A 22263-nucleotide genomic window follows, 5' to 3' on the forward strand; every position below is an offset into this window, starting at 1 on the left:
TGTTCTGTCCTTGTTTGTTCTTGGTGCTGAGGCCATTCCTGGTGTGATGCCAAACTGTATGAGGTACTTGGCATTCCTGTAGCTAATATTGCCAAATTTTCAGGTGCATGACTGTCTGGAACAGAAATACTTCCTGAGGTCAGAGGTACTGGTGCAGGAAACGATGTTGATGGTTTTTGGAAACTTGTGTTTGCAGCTACACCAGTAACTGTATCCACCAAAATGGAATTCTGGACCAAAGATGAACCAAGAAGTGAGTTCTCAGATACCTGTCCATCACCTTTAGGTTTCTTAGCTGCCTGATTAGCCTAAGCAAAAAAGAAAGAAATGAGAAAATACAGCTTAGAATACTTCTACAGTCCATCTGAATTTAGCCCAGAGATGAGAATAAAAGCTGGTGCAAGGTTTCACCGCCTCCTAACCCAGACACAGGAAGAAAGAGCAAGTACAGCATAACTAAACTTTTTCCCCGGTTCATAATTCTCCTAGAAGGTTATCTCTGCTTGCTAGACACTACAGGAAAGTTTCTTACCCGCCAATTTCTAATTCTCTTGAGCCTGCTAGGTGTTTTCTCCAGTATTTGCAGAAACTCATGAGTTAGCTCTAAATAAGAAAAAGAAAAGCCATTTTTACATGTGATTCTGTTATAAACAGGTAAAACTTAGTCCAAGGTTGTACAGCTTTTGCAGTAGATACTACAGTCTGTGCATGAGCTGAATTAAAATTGTAATAAATTGTTGGGCAAGTGTGGAACAGAAAAGTTTACAGTATTCCACTGGGACAGACTGCTGACAACTACACACATTCTGAAAAACAGGTTTAACCATAATATTTTGTTTTTACTCTTGCACAACTTGGATTTGTTAGACCAAAAACTACAGAAACAACAGTTTCTAAAATAGCATATTTGCCATTCAGTCTGTACATATTCTGTTTAGAGTTTTCTTGAAAGCATAAATTTTTAAGTTACTGTTTCAGTCATTCCATCAAACTTCAGGAACAACCAGTATCAGCTGTGTACAAACCACAGCCATCAGACCCATGGAAGGACTGTTGTAAACAACAGCTTTGAAATAATTTGTGTTCAAGGTGGAGTAGCTGGCTGTGTTAATAAAACAAAAATCCTTACAATTAGTATGCCCACAGGAACACACACATCTCCATGCTTATCAGCTGCAAATATAAATACTTTTAATTGAGACTTAATTTTAGTCATAAGCTAAAAACAACTGGGTACAGTCAGAATTTGAATGCAAAAGTATGTCTTTTACAGGTCTGGAAGAACTGGCTTCTCCAGAATTCCACAAGCAAGTTATAACCTAAGCTGCTCCCAACTGCAAAACTACCTCAGCTCTCAGGTCTGCCTGGGTCTGTTAAACACCCCAGCTCCATAAATGCTTGAAGGATTAAGTGATGTTCACAAGGAGCCCACAGCATTCCCCTGGGGGATTTCACAAATCCAAACAATGCATGTTTACCAAAGCTGCAAACCCACAACCAGGTGGGATGGCAGCAGGCTGCTGTTTGGAACTGCAGCTACAGCTTAAAGAAGCCCAGTAAGACAGAGATGTTTGAACCTGCACTTTGAAGCTCACTCTGGTTCTGCGCTTCACATGACATCTACTCAACTTCTCACTTTCAAACCCTCCCTCCCCAGAGTGTCATTAAGAAAGAACAGCTCACCAGAGGAAAGCAGCAGGAACAGAGTCAATGCTGGGTCATCTGAAGCCTGGCGATCTCCAGGCAACAAACGTTTCACTCCAGGACCAACAAAGTCCAACACACAGATCTGAAAGCCCCAGGAGCTGCCACCTCCTCTACAGCAGCACATCTGGCCCTTAAATTCAGACTCCACTGGTGTAGCAAACACCATCTTAAAAGACAGTAAACTTCTAGCTGTAGGGTGTTCTAGGCATATGCTTTCTTCTTACCAGAGTCTGAGATCTGACAAGCTACACCAAACTGTTAACACAGAACTGCCTTCATAAACGTGGCAATTTTATGTACAGCCTTGTGAACAGTCACTGAAACAACACTGAGGTACCTGAAACCATCAGGACTGCATGAATTTGCACTGACACATTTCCATCTCTGTCTTGGTTCTGAAAAGCATTTAAAAGCAGGATTCTATCCTCCACCTCCAAAAGGTTTGTGGACACCCCAGCCAGCAGCCAAACCAAGTTTGTCTTCTGAAGTTCTCTCCACTCTTATCCCTTTCTTTCACTGAAGATACAGCACATGAAGTCAGTGAGACTTAATTTCAGCTGAATGCTCTCACTACATACTATGCTCCATCCTTACATGAATAAACCCTTGAATTTCAAAATGAGAAAGGAGCATGACTTACCATCTAGTAGTTCTAGAGTAACTGAGGGATCTACATATTCCCACCAGTGTTTTCCATCAGTTGATACTGGAATCTCCCAGTTGGACCACTTGCAGGCCAAGTGAATGCACACACATGCTATCACTGTGGGCTTGTACTGAAGACAGAATGTGGTAAGGTGAAGGCTGTTGCACACATTTCGTAATGAGGAACCAAGGGAAATCAAACATGTAAAACAGAAAACCCAAACAAATCAACCATTAACGTACAGAATGAGATACCTTGTCAGTCAACAGCAATTAAACATTTTGTTGAATAAGCTCATAAGATATCTTATTGCCCTAAGAAAACAAAGGGCAGGGCATTTATCTGGCAGAAAGTTAATTTGTTTTTGCTATCAAAAGCCTGACAGCTTTTGATAGCAAAAACAGTAAACAAATTTACCACTTATTCTACTGTACTTAAGTACTAAAAAGGGCAGTATAATATGGTGAATTAAAATTCTGCAGTGTAATGCATAGAGCTAATTGTGCAGTCTCTGACTGAGACAATCAGAAGGTCCCCAGCAGTTTCATAGCAGCCAGGTGAGTTATTTGTGGGCTTTACTTTCACCAAGCCTGGATTTGTGACATTTTTGACATTGTCTTTAGCTTCCAGCACCACAAACACATTGGTTCACTTTCACTGCTTTAGCATAACTTCTCCTAACAGCTGCTTAAGTACAATATCTTGCCCATCAAGGAACCACCAGGATTTATTTATTAATTTTGAACAGTTCTAATAACCAGCAGATACTGTTTAAAAACTGTATCTACACATAATGTAATCCTCTTAAATAAAGGCTGAAGTGGTTCTGCAAGAGGTAAATTGAATTTATCAAGAATAAAGCCTGCTCTCTAATTTTTTATGACAGGCTATGTCTATAAAACACCCACTTGGAATCCCAGAACTTTAAATTTATCTAAGTACTTAAGTTTTAAAACTATATACTAAGATTAAAGAGCCATTTCTAAAAGAAATAACATTGGGCTAGCTAGTACTACTCTATCTAAAAAGAAAAATCAGCTAGTTGAAAATATCTTAGACCCACTAGAATTTTATAAGTTACGACTGAATCAATATACTTAAAGTTAAGAGAAAACTGCCATTAACTACAAGTGTAAACTAAAAATAGTTTTGTACTTACCAAGATGCTCGGATTTCTAGGTTAAGTTTATCTCTTTGTAATCTTTAGCTGCTATTCAGGCTACCAATTTTAGACTTATGCACTCACAATCGAGAAAAAGTCATCAGAAAGCACCACTACACTTCTCATTGTGCATTTAAGCCCTTTGTGCCATCAGGCCCTTGTCCAATACACCGCACTGCAGGCAGGGAGGTACCACCACTGGAGGTGGCCCAGTCCCCCACTGCAACAAGGGTAAGACACATCAGGGGGCCCTGCAGTAAAGGAAGCTATAGTGTGCTACAACAGTGCAACAAAGAGGTTCAGGATAACAACCTGTTGGTAGCCATGAAATAGGATGTCTGTGCCAAATCCTTGCTTGCTGTAAGAAAAGAAAAACAAGAGAGATTAAAGATCTGCACTAATTTGTCAGGTTCATTCCAAAATTCAAGCAGTTTTACCTTCCAAAAATTACTGCTGGGTATTTCTAAAGTACTGTTCTGGCTTTAGCTAACTAGCCTTTAAAATAATCTCATCTGAGACACAGAAGACTGAGACACGCTCAGTCCTGGAGCTGGGCCTGTCATTCCCTTCAGTGGCCCTCCCTCCTTTGCATTCCCACAGGACAGCTCCCTCCAACAGCTGCCAGGCGAGCACTGCTCTGGGAAGCGCTGCTCCCCCGCCCTCACTGCAGGGATCCCTGCTCTGAGCTGGGAGCACAGCAGGCACTTGGTCTGGCCAATTCACAGCACAGTGCTCCATCTGCTCTTGGAGCAGGAGCAGGACACCCTCCCACCTCCCCGAAACAGCCACACCTCTCTCCCAAAGCCCAGTAACACAGCAAGCCCCCAGACTACCTGGGGAAAAAATCAGTTTTCTGCTCCTTCTAATAAGAGCACTGTAGTTGTAACATTTTGCTCAGTATTTGTTAAATCTATGGCAAGGCTTCAATAGGAAACAGACAAATTCCTTTGAGTTAGTCAGAAAAAAAATACCGAAACAAACCACAGGACTGCAACATGCCAGAAATGAAAAACTGACTTGGGCTGTTACAGCCACAGAGTGCTGACCCCTAGAGTGACACCCCAATGCTCCTCACTCAGGTAAGAGAACTTACTGTAACATGCATTTAATGGAATAGCTGGGCACAAGGGGTTTAACCGCAGATTGAATGCAGCCTTCATTGAATTCTTACTTTGACACTATCACTTGAAATCAGTGCTACCTGCAGAAAGCGTAGTGTTGAATTTTATGTCAAAGGGAATACTGTTAAACTTTTATTCTAATAATATTTCTAGAAAGTTTGAGAAATACTACAGTGGCTTTTAAATTTAGTTTTTAAAATTATATTAAAATGTGATTTAACTCAACTTCTAATCATTGCCAAGGAATAAAATTCAGATTTGTCTTCATGCTACACAGCCAGAATTGCCATACTCTAAGAAGAATGTGGAAGTTGCAAAGTAACAGGATCTGTTCCTATGCACAAATTCTACTAATCCATAATAATCAGAAGGTGAACTGACATGTGTTATGCTATAATATTTAGTTTGCACAGTAATGGTAATTGCATGGCAGAAAGCCAAGGAGTTTAACCTCTTCCTCCCATCTAAAAAAAAGTAAGGTGGAATCACCAAAGGAAAAAAAAAAAAAGTGAAATGAGACTGTCATAACAAATAAAAATATACAATGGTTGAGTAAGACTGAAATTGATGTCTGGCTCTTCATTTTTTCATCAAAGCAATGCCTGAAGGATCTTCAATGATTTATATAGTCTGTAAAGTTACATGTTTGAATTAAGGGAGCAAGGCCAAGAAGCATCTCTACTCTCACTGAAATGTCCCTTCTGAACAAGGAAGAAAAGCAGATGCCAGAAAACTTCTATTTAACATCAGCTTGAAAGATGAGTAAATCAAAACACATACCTGGAAGAAAAGAATCACATCTTGAAACACACACTTTAGCCTCAATCAAAAATTACTGTGCTAAATACCTTACCTAGACTAAAAGTAGTATGATTCTGTTTCAATTTATTTACAGCTAAATAATAATCACTGCCAAAACCAGACAGAAACTTCAGCTCACAACTAAAGCCTCTGATAACACAAGTCACAACTGAAAATATCCATCCCAAACTCTTCTATGTAGGGCAGCTTTGGTATAGAGCAGAATCCATCAATGACATTAAATCTAATGAATTTTGGTACCTATATTTTGGTGGTTTACTTCCATTATAGCAGTGGAAAGCACATCTCCAAAATTTAAATAATCTTGAAGCAGGGGCTAAAACAAGCCAGCAGAGCTGCTCTTATAACTCACAAGCTGCAGGACCGATGGTTGCAACACTAGCCATGAATGACCAGTTTTTGATTTTAGCATTCAGGTGTGATTTGAAACATCCATCCTGTCTCACTGCTGCAGAAGCAGCCATAAGACAGGGATCAGTGAAATAGTCATCAATATTTTAAAACAGGACTTGCTGTCTGACACACCTTCTGAGAGGCTGTCTCCAAGGGATTGTCAACTGGAAACTAAAATGATTTTTATTGGGCATAGCCACGCAATTCACCGCTTGCAGTTCCAAGATACCTGAGTCTTTTCTTCTACACAGCTTATCCTGGATCTTGGGATGTTCATGAAAATGTGACTGCCAAGTCCCCATTAGGAGCTGGTAACTGGCTGTGCCTGGACCCTGACAATGTGTGAGCATTCCCCAGAAAGAGGAGACTGCAGATTAGCCAGTCAGCATTGGAAGAGAGAAGCTTGCTGAAGTCCTTCTGGCAAAAGCAAAAAGCCCCAGGCTCTGAACAGAGGATGATGGAGGGTGCCTGTTGTATCTGCAAAGGGCTGGAAGAGGCCATGGTGGAGGCATTCAGGTCTTAGCAGTCCTGGTGGCTTTACTTTCTTGAAAGTGTTTAAAACTTGGGAACAGGCCCATAAAAACCTGAAGTCAAAGTTCAGAATGGGAAGGCCGCCTGTAGCAAGTGCAGCTGGTGTTTCACATCTTTCCACACCACTAAGTTTCAAATTTTCCTCATGAAAATACCCTCTGAAAAAGCTGATGCATTTTCACCTCCTCTTCTGCTGACTTTGTCTTTCTCAGCCTGATTTAAGCAATGGCATCTGCACACAAATACTATGGGATATTTGAAGGACTTGACACTGCAATTTTCACAAAAGATTAGTAAGGATCATGGGTGTTCAAGATACCTGATAACCTGCAGAGTAGGGAGAACAATCCTAGAAATCCTTGAGATCTCATCTTCAGTTCCAAAAGGTTGTGTTCCAACACAGAGAAAGGAGTGACTGAAGACTTCCCAAGATGCAGATATGGATATGGATATGGTTTCACCAGCAGCAGGCAGAGAACAGACTGATTTTGCACCAGAGTGTAAGAGGACCATGGCACAGTCTTGTCACTGGGCAGTTTCACTGCTGATCGTTCAGCTAGTGTTGAAGGCAGCAAGGACCAAAGCCAGAACAGTTTTGGTGGGGTAGTTTTTCCCCTTTTCTTTTTTCCTTTCTTCTCTTCACTACTGGAGCATTCTTGGAATGGACACTGAAGCTTGCTGACAGGCCCTCATATATCCACTGCCTTCGGATTCCTTGGACCTGTGGGATCCTAAGGAATGATGGTCATGGAATGATGGTTCTGTCTCCTCTTCTCAGTCTCTTGACACTGAGGAAGAATGGTGCAGAAAAAATACTAAGCCCACACCATTTTCCTTGTCTTCTATACTGACCAAACTGCAAAGATGGAATAATTTCATTAACCCATGACTCTCTGAACACCAGAAGGAGTAACTTGGTATTGTATGCCTGAACATCATGAATCATTTTCTAGGCATCCAGTCACCCCTTCTCTGCAACGATCTGTGTTGTCTAATAAAACCTTCAAGAAGGCTTTCAATCTTAGAGAAGAATTCATTTTTTTTTAGTTGTATGTTGAAGCAAATATATTTATTTGCACCAACTCCCACTTACTAGTTCATCTTCAGCTTCCAGCAATAGATTCTGGTGTGCCACTGCCAGACTAGACAGTCTTCTGACAAAGGACTTGGCTGAATTTTTTGAGCGTCATCAACACAAACTAGGTTTTTATTTTTTCATTTTGTTTTTAAAGGGGATAGCTTACAGCTTAATGATAGGTAACAGTGACTGCATAAAACAAATTACCTGGATTCAAGACAGCAAAAAGTGATGGAGAGAATCAGGCATCCTCTGAGGCACTGCAGTTTAGTCAGCCAAAGGGCCCTTTCCCACCACCCGACAATGCAGTGCACAAAGCCAAAACCACACTCACAGACCTCAGGTAACTTTGCTGCCTCTTTCTTGATACTCAGTCAGACATTACATTCCTCCCTTCCTCCTCTCTCCAAACATGCAGTTGGAAGTTTTAATTACAACAGGCTTGGATAAGTTAATCATCTTTATTCAAAAAAAGTTATCTCTGCCTTCTGAAATGGTGCTTTTTGTCCAAGATGAGGTTACCAGAACTGGGTGAAGTAACCTTGGAATTCTTTAACTTTGCAGTCAATCCCATTAGCACTAAAGGTTTAACACTGATAAATCTAAGGTATATTTTAAAAGCTTCAGGACTCAGATATCTGAGTATTGCATCTACTGACATTGAAAACCAATACTGTCCAATAAATAAAAGTTCAGGGACAGGAAACTAAACTCCTACCACTGTGTCTCTGAAGATAATCACTATGCCCACAGGCCCATGTCTCTGTCCCCTCAACACATCAAACCAATGTTCCATGGCAGTTATTCTGTCCTTGCTTGACATCAGATTTCATGCCTGATGTTTTAAATTAATTAATTTCGTTTCCTTTTTCTTATTTTAATATGAGGTACTCAAGTCTTGTGTTTACAGTCTACAGCACTCTACACAAGCTCCCAAGGATTCCATACACACACACACACACTAATGAGCACACCTCCTTCAGTAAGCAGGTTTTTAAACATCAGACACATTATATTTACTGTGCACCACTCCTTGAGCTACACAGATGTTCAGCCCTCACTGAAGTCTTCAGATTTCAAGATATCACTTTAGACTTCTAAGTATTTTTTCAAGTCTGCTGACATTAAGTATGTCAAATTTAAAAAATCACAGTATCTTCAAAGTATGAATTTTGTCAGTACAAAAAATTAGCTTACAAAACACAAAAGTAAAAGCTGAACTGCCTTAGAGTGCTATCCACCCTTGATGAAAGGCAATCCAGTTTGTGTAGCAGTGTGCCTGTAGGCTTGAGTGACACACACTGATGTGGAAATCCTGAGGCAATACAACATTCCCCCACCCCTCTCCAAAGCCCCAGACACCAAACAGAAGCACAGGGGCTCCCCAAGAGAGTAAAATGTGATCACATTTACAGTGACCAAGAGCTAAGAAAAGCCAAAGCAGAACCCTACAGAGCAGCTGGTACAGACTACTGAGACTTCAAGTGCAACTGGATTCATGCACTGGGCAGAAAGCAGAGAATCATTATCTTAGAGCAAGGAGAGCAATAAACCACTTTATATGCAAGTAAGTTACAGCACCAGCCCTGCTCAGTGTCTGCAGATACTACACCAGGAAGCCACAGAAAATAAGAGACACTCTTCCTTGAAAGAACATAGTTAATTTCAGAGTTACTACAAACCAAATCTAGTTTACAAGGTCAGGCTGTACCAAAACTTTATATATTTTATAGAGGGAGAAGAAAAAACACCAAAAACTTAGAAGCATTTATGCATTTTTCACTGCAAAACCAGCTAATGTCTAGAGACTAACAACCATGGTCTACTAATTTCAAAACATGTTTTACTTAAGAAGCATAATTAAAGTGAAAAGCTTATTTTAGATGCTTTTACAACTTCTTTTTTTCATCCTACATCTTATAAGAGGGTGTTTTCATCTTTTTTTGAAGATCCAAAAGAAACCAATTCTAGAATTAAAGAAGATGTGCCAAAATGCCACAAAAATTATAGAGAACAAAACAGGTTTCTAGCCAGTCACATCAATGAGCTGCAGACAAGTTACAGGATATGTTTAACTAAAGGTTTGAGGTTTTGTGCTACCATCCAAAACAAGTAAGGACACACTGCTCCAGAAAAACAATTAGTCACACCTATTTGCATGTGACAGCACATTTGCTATGCACTCTCTTTATCCCTCAGTCCATTACCTGAAAAGATTTGCTGAGACAAAAAGCAGGCATTAGCCATCAATGGGCAAAACTATTTAAGAGGGAAAATCATCAGCTCAAAACAATACTATGGATCTGGCCAAACAATTTGCAACTGCTGACTGCTTCTGTCATTCCAGAACACATGGAACAGGTACAATTAAAATCAAAGCTAATAAGAAAACAAACAAACCAAAAAATAAAAAAAGAAGGACAGAGAACTGGACTCTATGACTTACTAAAGGTAAATATCAAACTCTTTGTAATTAATTTTAAACATACTCCTTGGATAACATAGCTTGTGAAAAATTATATTAGACAAATAACATTATTTTCAAATTTTACTAGAAAGGTAAAAGAAGACTTACAGAAGTGGTTAAAAGTCACTGACCTCTCACTAACTGTGTGCATTTCACAACATCTGTGTGTGGATGTTCAATGGTAATCTCAAAACCTGAGGAGTTACAAATACATTTTAGAATTATACATTTACATCTGCAAAATAAAAAGCAAACCCCTTATGTTGCCCCATAGATCTAAAATATTTTCACTGCAGAATAAGTAACACTAATTAAAAGCCTTTTATTCTTTGCCTTTTCATACTTCTGAATGGCAGATGGTAAAGCCACTTTGTAATCTGTTACTAAAATATTCCTCCTGTAATCTTAAATCCTGTACACACCTAACCTGGAAAATTACTATCTTTTACAGCTGAATATATCTGAACAATTTCTAGCAAGTTAGTAAGTCAGTAAAAACTGTGCTGCAAACACAATGAAATATGTGTGTGCATGTATACTTATATTAATTGATTTCTAGCACTGAAACATGTTGCATGTATGAAAATAGAAATGAAGTCAATTTGTAGATCAGTGACTAAAGAAACCCTTCTGTTTTAAGAACTAGGTCACTACTGTGAGCTGTTTCTTTTAACAATACCTCAAGTGGTATTTAAGAATATCTGAGCAAGTCAGTGTTCTCAGGCCTCTGGCTGTAATTGTCTCTATGGTATTTTAGTCAGAAGAGTTTCTTGACACAACATTCCACTTCAAATTTTGGAATCATCTGAATCCATTAAATGGCTACACTACAACTTGTGTTTGTTCAGAGTCACTCAATTACATAATGGTCTTCTATGTTCTTCTTCAAGGCAGAATGGGGAAGAGCACTGGGTAAAAAGCTCTTTCCAACTGCTTCAGGACACACACAGCCAGCCTACCACACCATGTTACCTTATGGGAAGAAATCTCAATGTAATTACTACTTGGAGTAAAATCTACTTGGAAGCCTAACTCAAACTGTCAGAAACATCTCTTTCACAAGTACAGACACACCTTTATTCTCCACAGTGAACACAGCAAAACTGGTAACACAAAACTAAATTCAGAAGTTATACATAAATTCTAGTGTTCCAATAGCACATAAAAAATCCAGTTATTTGGGTCCCCCTAGCTCTTCATGGCAAGCTGGCTGCACAGGAGGTATTTAGAAAGACATACCTAAAGTTTGAAGCATTATTGTTTCAAGTATAACCAGCTCTTGGGCTTGTTGAAGGTATGCCTGAAACAAACAAGCAGACAGGTGAAGACACAGCAGGGATTGCCTCAGAACTTCACTCTCACACTGCCTCTCTGGTACAGCAACACAAGATACAGCAGCAGTTCCACACCAGTGAGCACTGACAAGTCACAACACTTCACACTGTGGTTACTTTCCTCCACACACAGCTACAAATTCAGTTCCATCTGCCTGCATTTCACAAGAAGATTAATTTAGTCTGGATTTCGGAAAATCTATTCCAGCAAAGCATTTTTGGGAGGTCAGGTGGGTGCTGTAAGAATTTCAAGATGGAGCAATCTCTTCAAGTTTCATAACAAATAAGTGAGTCTTTAAGAAATTGCACTAAGTAATAGAAAGACTTAAATGGTATAAAAACAAAGGCTTTTCTTCCTAGGCTGCAGAGAGCAATATTCCAGTAAAACAATGTAACAATCATTACACGAAATATCATCTTTCAAACCATGTATCTTTGAGACCGTAACTTCCACCTACATCACTCTTTGTATCCAGCTGTGGCTCTTGAGGATGAAGACAGGCATTTGCTACTTTAATAACATGTTCAAGTTTCCGTGGCTGTTCTTCCACTTTTGCAGCCAAAAACAATGCCGTGGGAGACATTATCTGAAGAAGAAAAACATGTGTATTTTTTAACTTTTTACAAGCACGACTTGAATTTTTATGGAGTCTAAACTAGCACAGAAAAGGTTTAAGAAGTTGGATTTGTGGCTTTTTTTCAGTTTTGAAGTCATGCAAGGTAACAAAAATATAACTAGTCATGTTTTATTTTGTAACTGATGCAATCCTCTCAGCAGCACAGGGAAGGAGTAGCATAACGTTAAATTACATTTGTGAGTAAGATGTCTGAGGTCAAACCAATTCTAGTTCAACATAAAATATTTTGGCCCAGAAGACTTAGTCACAGTAGAACAAGCTGTTTCAAGTTAAATATACTTCATGAGAAAGTTCATCCAATTTCTTGCACAGAGCGAGTCACTACACCATTTTTTCAGCAGAACAGCTGATCACAAGTTCTGGTAGCATTTAATTCTCCCAAAGAGTGAGAAACTTTGCAGAGAACTTTAATAAAAACAGCTTGCTATATAAACACAGGCTCTACAAGTAAAAGAAACTTTATATATACACATATATTCTTAGAAACTTTACTATATGCCCAGAAGTATCTGGAAAACACAGCGTAAGGATTTGTAAAGCACCAATTCTATCAAATGTTAGTAAAGACTACACATCACATTTAAAGATGGAAATTTATATCAAACTCTAGGTGTCATAAGGTGGCAGTTCAGTATCACCCAAGAGTTAGCTGTGAAGTAGAATTTTGCTGCCTGTTGTCAGCGAGAGTGACTGATGTGTACAGACAGTACACAGCAAACCACAAATCACTGATGAATTAGGTTCTCTTTGCATGCAAAATGTGCCCACGTTAATCAGGAATTAAAATGGTACTAGAAATCATCTAGACATAAGCTGATTAAAATGGGTAAAATTAAGCCAGTATAAAGCATTTATTCAGAGACTGAAATAGCTGCTTGCTGAGTTTAATTAATGCATGGTGCAGGTAATGCAAGTATTTGATTTGTCATTCAATGCCCAAAGAGAGCTAGGCTAAATAGGAGACATAGCCCCCCTAAAGCCAGATGTGCTTTTTTTGCCAGTAAGCAGCCCTTTTTTATGCCAAAATGAAATATTTGGTATAGAAACTTACAATATATGCAAAACTGCAACAAACTAATTAAACATTTAAGAGATTAAATTTCAGAAGCTTTCAAATGTACTGAGAGTACTTTTTTGCATCCTTAAATCACTTTGGAATGTCTGCTTGGATCTTAAGTAAAACTTTAAAGGTGGCAGACTTGAAAATTGACACCTTGGTAAGGCAATACTCTTTTGATGAGTAGAAGTAAGCCATGAGAAATCTAGCAAAAATCTCAGTCTATAAAAACCAACCACCCAAAACAAGTCACAGGGAGCAAATTCTTTTACAAGGTAGTCAAGAACCCCTGTTTTCTATTTAAGAATCTTGTAACCTAAGCCTGATGAACAAATGAAATAAAAACCCAAGGTGAAGTGTTGCTGAACAAGGCCATATTAGCACTGTAATTTAATACTTCTGATGATTCTGTAGAAGTTCCTATCCCATTGCTTGAAGTAATGATTTGAAATTCTGGAAGGGATTTCCTTTGCCAAGGACATACTACTTGAAATGTGTCTCACACTGAGATAAAACTTTTAAACAGTAAATATGATGGAAACACTTTCTGGAGTTCAGAGAGTATCAACAGCTCTGAAGTGGCAGAAAATGCAGAAGATGTCAGGCAGCACACACAGGCTGCCTGTCATATAAAGGTATTTTACAGAACTCAATTTTCAACAACTCCCATGGCTGAAAACATTTCCACTTCACTGAGGCATTATTTGAACTAAGTCACCAATGACCACACGATTAAATCTCACTCACTGTTACTCTGTGGCTGACTGCACCAAAGTTCTACTTCTTTCCAAAAAAGTACCATCAGGCTGAATTCAGGATCTCTTCTGATTTACTGAAGCAGATCACATCTGGCCAAGAGGTTCTCCATACAATTCCTGATCTCCAAGACCTTACACAAAACACAGCTCTGGAGGCTGATTAAGTCAAGCTGATTAAGTGTCATAAAATTCTTGTTCATCAGAAATCCATGTACAGCCCAATTAACTATTTCCTTCAAAAAGAAGTGTTGGCTTCTGGCCAAAGAATTTCAGGTCTTTATCCTATCTAGGACAAGGGTTCTCACTCCCAGTTTAGAGCAGGCCATTATTTTTAGCTCCCTTGGTATTCATTCAGAAAAATAGACATCCTAGTAAAATTCCACACTTGGCAAAATGTAGTCTTCAGTGAACACACCCTGCTAAGTGTATAACTGGCAAAGTTACTCAAATGCTTTCATTTGTTTCCAATTACCAAAAATGGCAAAAAACCCAAGCAAAGTAGAACAAAAAAAGCAAAATTAAAGAAACATACTTGACAAAGCAACAGTGTATTTCCTATATATAAATATCTTAATTTGGTATCAATCAAAATAATTTAGAGTAATTATATACTATGCACCCCAAATAGACTTTGAGAAATCTTCAGAACACATGTGATGTATGACATTAAATCCCACTTTACAACTAGCCAAGTCCCACAAAAATAGGAAAAATCCCCAAAACATAAGAGCTTTGTTAACACAATCCAAAAGCATTACACACCAAGTTGCACTGGCAACTGTGGTACAGGTCTTCTCACTTCAAAAGTAAAAGGCAGTGTAATGACAAAGGCACTCAGAAAAACCTCAGAACACATCAGCAGCGTGCATGTGGTTTTCTGAGATCTCCCTCTCCCTTCCAATGCCAATATTAGAATGTTTTTAGACCGATACAGTTTAGCCTAAGACATTAAGTGCTTACAGTTTATGAGAGGGTTTTCAAGTTTGAACACAAAGAGCTGTGAGGAATTTTTTTTTATTGTAACCAGGAGCTTGCATTGCATAAAAGCAGCAAGTATGTTAAATTGCACTATTAAAACCAGAACTGAAATACCCAAAACAGCTTCTAACTCAACCAGAGCTTGAAGCGTATTATGAAAGTTTCAAGAACTTTGCAAAACTGCAAAGTCAACTGTTTAATATTGTGATTTGGACAAGGCACAAGGAATGCAGAAGGACTGGAAACAAAACACCCTCCACACAACTCACTTACCTTGCACTTGAAGGAAAACAATTCCTCATGCAGCCTTCTTTAAGCTCTTCACTAAGCTCCACTGTATGTCACAAAAACCCCTTGACATCATCAAGACTATTTTCAACTGGCTGGTTGGTATTCCACATGGGATTTCTAAGGATTATATTTAAAAACTACAGCTCCCATTTGGATGCCTTACCTCTCATTGCCAGCATACAAAGGATATTCCCCCTTTCTGTTCTACAAATCAGTGTATTGAAGAATAAGCATCCAAAACAACTATTTGCTATATAACAATGTAACACACAAGTACTGTAGAAATGGTATTTGCAGAAGAATTTTAATTTTGAAGATATTTTAAAGTATAATAGTGAGGCTAGTACTGCCTATAAAAAGCCAGCAAGCTCCCTCCCATTCCCAATATTAGCACAGACTAACTTTATACTTAGCAACCCAAAGTCCCCGGTCAGCAATGTAGAAAGAATAATTTGTGCTGAGGAAATCCACAGTAGCTCCTGTTATTTGCACAGCCAGGGAAACTAGTAGTCAGGGCATCCAATTCTGCTTCCCAGAATTGGTAAAGCAAGATTCCACCCCTCACTGGAGCACAGCAACCTTGCAAAGACTTTGCCTGCTTTGACTGCAACATCCAAACATCAATACTTTCTTCTTTGCACCTAAATGCATGCACTCAGCAGGTAATCCAGAGCAACCCATAAGTGACTTGCTAGCTCACAGAAACTTCAAAAAAGAGGAATATTTGGCCAATAAGCAGTATATATACTACATTCCCAACGAACCAAGACTAAATTAACTAGTACATGCCACCCCTGTGGCTTTACATTGAAGATACTGTTGGGAATTCTGTTCCCTGTTCACAGATGGCTCAAACTTCTGAAAGCCTGTAAAATTGTTTAGCAAAAACTTACACTGAAGAAAAAACCCATAAAATGAAGACAGCACTTATTCAGCAACTGAGCTTCCATTAGAAGCCCTGTTGTTGACAATTAAGTGCAGGTCACATACATGACATACGTGTGTATTTCTATAACCTGGCAGTCATCATGATGACAAATGTGCAAATGCTTATTACCAGACTAAAAACATTCATCTACCAATAAAACAAGACAACACAGGCCACATTTTTTCAGCTGAAGATCATAAGGCATTCTGACTAATGGCCATCTAATTTTCTAGCCCCAGCATTCACATTCCTTCCTGCCATGGATAAACAGCACCACGTGCACACAACAAAGAAATATTAGAGATACACTGCATATGCTGCAGGACAGCTTACCTAGGTCTTACCTTTCAGACTGCCAGTACCTTACTACTCCTCTCCAAGGGTTACTTCCTCCTTGCAGAGATTAATACTGTTACATTTTTAGCTTGCCAAGTACTCTGGAGATTTGATATTAAGTATTTATTAGAGTTCTCGGCTTCTGCTTTTTCTACAGAGGACCTAATGGATGGTTTGGGAATACTTTAAAAGTGACTCCATTCACTGAGACCCTCTTTATCCTACAGAATTGTAAAAAGAAAATGCTCTTGCCCATCAGCACATACACAAAGCCACTCTCTGGCCTTATGCTCATTAAGAAGTACAAACAGGAGTTCATCAAGAATCAGTCCTACTGAGGTACAACCTGCAGTTCACTTGCCTTTAACTTTGAACATTATTGCCTGAGAATTAAACACTACACCTCCTTCCCCTGTAATAACTGTAGTTTCCATGGCATTCTGCCCTTACATAGATTACTTGTGAATTTTACGATTCATAATTTAATTTAAGCCATGGTTTTCATATGAAGAGCACTACACATTCAACACTACTGCACTGCCAGTTCCAAATGACTGTCATTTACCAGTATCCAGTGAGAACCCAAACACAGCAGCCAAAGCTTCTTGCTGCCTAAATCTAGCCCAGATTACCAGCAGACCGTACAAGCAGAACCCCAGCAGGTGATTTAACAGGTATGTGGCTCTATATATAAACACAGCAGCTCTGCACTGAGCCATCTCTCCTCTCCAAGCAGCTCTAGTTTATCAAACCCACAAGCCATTCAACAGTCCCAGAAAACTTTGGATGCCTCACAGCTCCTCTTCCACCAGCTCCAGGTTACTGCTAAGTGGGCAGAACAGCAGCAGGAGGGGAGAAAGAGAAACTTGTATGGATGAATACTGCAGTTCGGGTAACAAGCTGCTGGAAATTTGAGTTTAGCTTAAATTTTGCATGAAAAGTAATTATATGAACTTCTGAAATGTACGTACAAAAAAATACAAATGTATTTCCAGCTAAACAGGCACCAAACAAAGTGCCCATTAGCTCAGCCAACAATAATGAACAAATTCATGACAAGAAGAAGAGTTGGCTCTCCTTGCAGTCCACTGTGTACCTGTCCCAAGTGCAGAGAGTGCAAGGTTTGCAGGAGTCTATCCCTTGGTAGGTAAAGGTCTGCTCTGACCTAGACCTAACATCTGTCAGTCTCTGTTTTGTCATTAAAAGATCTAAGAAAATTCATCCTTAACATTTAATTACAAGCCACCATCACTATTAACTGTTCTTCCCTAAAGCAAACAAACCCCAAGAACACCTAGACTATTATATTATTATTTTTTTTCCACCTATTGCATCCAGCATTGGACATTAAAAAAAAACAAAAAAACCAAGCCTCACATTGCCAAGTTATCTCCAGTTCCATACCAGTCACAATGTTCCTCAATAACAGCTAGCATTTTTACTGAAAAATTCTGTTCTTAACAACACATTCTGTGTTCAGAGTCAACATGTCCAGGTTATTAGGCAAAACAAGATTTACCTCAAAACAAGATTTACCTCAACAGATCTAAAAATTTTTCTCATATTATGTGACTTATCACGCCACTTAAGATTAGACTAGGTGAAATAATTTACACTGCTTCAGGAACAGCTACATAATCCATATAGACAAACACATAACCACATTATCACTGTCAGACACACCATGCCAGAACCTCCACTGACTTCACCATGAAAAATGTGTTTCTACACATTAGCCTTTCAAACTTCAGAACATAAACACCAGCCATATTTGAAACATCTAAATGTATTCTTCACACATCTATAATGTGCTTGCTGATGGTGCCTATTTATTTTTTGTTTCGATGGCAGATGATAAAATTTAATTGCTACTAGTTTAAGTAATCTAAAGTTGCAAACAGGTATCATTACTACTTCTAAACCATTGATAAGAAGTTAGAATTCCTAAAAACAGATCACACTTCACACTCCTGCACGTAACACTTCTTAGTCAGAACTGCCAAAATTACTGGCATGCTATTACCAAACATAAAATCATACTTACATTTCGATTAAATTTTGTGAAGGAATGATGCATATAAAATCTGTGCATGTAAACAATTGCAGTATTTATGGTAAGCTGAGATCTGGAAGATTAAATGAAGGAAACAGTACATATGAAGAAAATAGTCTACAAGAACTGTAAACGATGGGCTTTCTATATCAATCACTGCTCTCAACATATTGTCTTCAGCCGAAAATGGATTAGGGACGTGACACTTCAGAATTTAACTGATATTAGCACATCTTTAACTGATATTAGCACGTATCGCTCCCATCTGTTTCACAGATCATGTGGAGATTCCTACGCCAGGCTCCCCACGGTCACCCACGGAATGAAAACTCCTCAATGGGCGACGTTCACTGAAACACTCTCTCAAGTGCTTTTGTTTTGTTCCAGTTCAACTATTTCAGCAAGGGATTTGAGGGTTTGGCCATGCTCTGATCGTTTTTTTTTTTTTTTTTTCCTTTGAAAAATCACATTAAAGAACGGCTTAGGAGGAGGTGCCCGTTTCGGGGCACGCGGCGACTGGGATTTCCTTCGGAGCAGCCGCAGCCGCGGGCAGGTGGGAGCCGAGTCCCTCAGCGCCGACAAAGAGCGCGGCGCGGTCCGCCAGGCTCCTCCTCCCATTCTGTGCCTCCGGGCCACGGCTCCAGCCCGGGGAGCGCTCCCGGGACGGCTCCCGCACCGGCGCGGAGCTCCCCCGCCGCCCCTCCACGCGCGGCCCCCGCCGCCCTCACGCCCGTCCCGCCCGGCCTCGCTCGGATACACGTTGAGGCGCTGGCCCATGTCTTGGATGAGGTTGGCCGCCTGCTGCCGGTACGAGAGCTCCTTGTCGGCCTCCACGCCGCAGCGCCGCGAGGGCGTGTTCTCCAGCTGCTCGCGGCTGAAGAACCAGCGCGACGCGGCCGAGGAGCCGCCGCCGCCCCGCGCTGCGGACCCCGCGGAGCCCGCGCCCGCCGCCGCCATGACACCTCCTCCTCCTCCCGCTCCTGCGGCGCCTCCTCCCGCCGCCTCCATCGCGCCTCTCGCGAGAGCTCCCGCGCCCGCGCGCGCCCTCCGCCATGGAGTCTCGCGGCGGGGCGGCCGCGCGCCGGGCGGGGTCACGTGGGCTGAGGGCGCGGCCGTGGCGGGGCCATGGCGGCCCGGGCGGAGGGGCGGGAGGGCGCGGAGCTGCGGGGCCAGGGGGCTGTGGAGCCATGGGGCTGTGGAGCCAGGGGGCTGCGGGATCAGGGGGCTGTGGAGCCATGGGGCTGTGGATCCGTGGGGCTGCGGGGTCTGGAAGGGACCTCTGCGGCGCCCCGGCAGCCCAGCACCGCCACTGTAACCCCATCGCCCACTGCCCGCGTGGGACGCCTTGAGCACAGGCAGCGCTGCTGGCTCCACCCCTGCCCTGTAATAGCTACCCCAGTGCCTGACCACCCTTGAACTGCGTGTCTATTTCATACCATAGCTCAAATATTTAGTCTCGGTCTGGCTGCCTTTTTTATGCGTAATAAAGTGAAAAAAAAAAAGATAAAAAATATTCCTTTTTTTAAAGCAAGCAAATCACAGAACAGCCTACTTGGAGGACGTAGAAAGGGAGGAAAGAAGGAAAGATTTTGAATGCACAACTAGTTCCCAGAAAATTCCTGTCTGCTGGCAATATCAGCTTGTGGACACTTGGGAAATACACAAGAAAATGATGAATTGTTATTATTATGAATTGTGTCATTGCAGATGAACAGGTCCAGCGTGCCAGTGATGGAATTCCAGCCATGGTTTGAGTTTATGGATTCAGGGTTCAAAGTGTGAGAAAAGGTATTTAAAGTTCTGATCACCGTGCATGAAGATGAGAGTTCTGCTCGTGTTCAGTACATGCCACTGCCAGCCTGCAGTGGTTTTTTTCACCTGAAGTTACATCACAACGAGTTCTTTTACAACTTCAGTGCCAATTTTATACGAGTAGTTGTAATCTTAGAACTAGACCCTATGTTGTACTGATGAAATATACAGATGTATAATGCAGCACAGGCGTGAATTACTTGTCTGATCTTCCCAAATGTGTCTCTTCTTTAAGATCCTGCATATGCAGAGGAAATTAAACCTCAAAGACTTCTCATGTAATTAGCTGATCTTCGACTTCATATTTGTGTGTCTGTAACAATCAAGGTACAATGTTTTACCTCATTGTTTAAATCACTGTGTAAAGCTCATAAAGTTTGGATATTCAACGTAGATTCTTTATTCCTGCAGTAATTGGTGGAGGATTATTAAAAATGTTCTCATCTGGCTGCAATTAGAATTTTACATTAGCTTCGTTAATGAAATGAAAAGATGGAGGGAAGATTATATATATATATATATATATATATCCCTGTCTTAAAAATCTTAACATATCAAGAATACATAGAATATCATTAAATAATGACGGTGCATAATGAATATGATTTATGCAGGGTATGCACATTAATTAACTCCCATGCAGGGTACTGCAATCACCCATTTAGTCACAGGTTAAAGTAATTAAATACTGTTCTTGCTATTGGAGAGGTTCCAGACCTTGGTCTCCAAAGATGTGACATTGCATTTTCATTTACCTAACTGGTTTCATTCATAAAAAATTGAATAATTAATCCAATTAAAATGTATTGTAGGAATCATAATGTATTTTCCTCTTAAATCCATTTAAACATCTGTGAGAATCACGTATACTGAAGGGAAATATGAGAATGAAATTGCCTTTTGACTTTGAAATTTAATTAAAACAATCTGGTTGAAAAATCATGCATGCTGAAAACTCAATACCTGCATATGAATATTTAAATAAAAAAGGTCAACAGTAGTCTTGTGAACCTGAGGACAAGAAATATTGTTAAAGCTATTTTCTGGCTCTTCTTTTACTCTTACATAAAAAATTGATATTGTAAATCTCTGAGCTGCTGACTAATTCAGCTCCAATTCACAATACTTTTTTTTTTTTTTTGGGTGGGTTGGGCACTGTAAAGAAGGACAGAGCTTTCTTTGTTGTCCAACAGAGGCTGGGATCAGCAGGAACTGCTGATGTTCAGCATCCTTCAGGTTCAGCGTGTGACAGCCATGGCCAGAGGTAAAAACAACTTCTGTCTAATTCTGTTTTGCCTGGAATATTCCAAGACTGAGCAGAGGAATGGTGACACCACACGTAGCCAGACAATGTTCCCCCAAGAACAAAGACTGGATACGCTAATCCGTGTTTTTCTGACTGCTGCACAATTCTCCTGGGAGGAGGATGCCCATGCACTCACTGGATAATAATGAAAACCTGCTTCAATCAATAGTCTATAAAGCAAATCACCTTTCCATTCCTATAGCAGGACTCAAGCTAGGGAGAGCATTAGCACTTCAACATTTAAACTATTCAGCCTTACTTTTAGGAAGCATTTTGTAAGGAATAGAACATTAACCCATGTTGTTGCCAAACACTAGTATTTATTGTGACAGTGACAGTGACACACCGAGTATTACCCACACAAATACCTTACTTCTGCACCTACAACCATATTGTTCAAATTGTTTCTGATGAGTAAGTTCCCAGTGCTGTAGGTGGCAGCTAATATGTAAAGTCCCCACACAGACCTTTTCCATCCTGTCACAACATTGACAAAGCACGAGTGCACCTGCAGTGCTGAGCTGAGTGTGGTGGGCTGCATTTTCCACCAGTGGATAAAAGCAAATGTTGCCTTTTATTGGGCATCAACATTGTTTAAATTCTCTTTTAATATTCTTTCAAATTCTGTCATAACAAAGAAGTGTAGTCAGTACATCATTTTCTCAGCTCTTTCCTTCTTGGGAATCAAATCCTAATAACTTGGCATTGATTATAATTCAGAGATTCTTATAACTGCAAAAGATGAAATCTCTCCTTTATTATGAAAGCAGGGATTTCAGAATTGTTTAAAAACAGTTTAAATCCTCAGGCAATACCTGTGCATACTCATTTCCAGTACCCTTGCT

At 40.2% G+C, this 22263-nt stretch overlaps 1 protein-coding gene across 8 annotated transcripts in view; it reads right to left on the bottom strand.

The window, feature by feature from the left end:
- CCNT2 (cyclin T2) overlaps positions 1-19268 on the bottom strand; it is a 25819-nt gene extending 6551 nt beyond the window's left edge. Inside the window, exons 1-9 of one of the 8 annotated variants that reach the window (XM_077784911.1) lie at positions 19058-19268; positions 18292-18373; positions 11720-11848; positions 11167-11227; positions 10059-10121; positions 3828-3873; positions 2348-2511; positions 533-603; positions 1-308 (exon numbers count right to left, since the gene is read on the bottom strand). The exon at positions 1-308 is cut by the window's left edge and continues 6551 nt beyond it. In XM_077784911.1, coding sequence (XP_077641037.1) covers positions 1-308; positions 533-603; positions 2348-2511; positions 3828-3873; positions 10059-10121; positions 11167-11227; positions 11720-11848; positions 18292-18373; positions 19058-19257 — 1124 coding nt within the window. In that variant the 5' untranslated portion in view covers positions 19258-19268. Of the gene's footprint in view, positions 309-532; positions 604-2347; positions 2512-3512; positions 3874-4608; positions 4899-6080; positions 10022-10058; positions 10122-11166; positions 11228-11719; positions 11849-18291; positions 18374-19057 lie in introns of those variants that run through there. The other 7 variants (XM_021548638.2, XM_077784912.1, XR_002467132.2 and 4 more) reach the window with 7 other exon arrangements.
- Between the last annotated feature and the right edge of the window lie 2995 nt (positions 19269-22263).

Source organism: Lonchura striata, chromosome 8 (assembly GCF_046129695.1).
Source record: "Lonchura striata isolate bLonStr1 chromosome 8, bLonStr1.mat, whole genome shotgun sequence".
Lineage (NCBI taxonomy): Eukaryota > Metazoa > Chordata > Aves > Passeriformes > Estrildidae > Lonchura > Lonchura striata.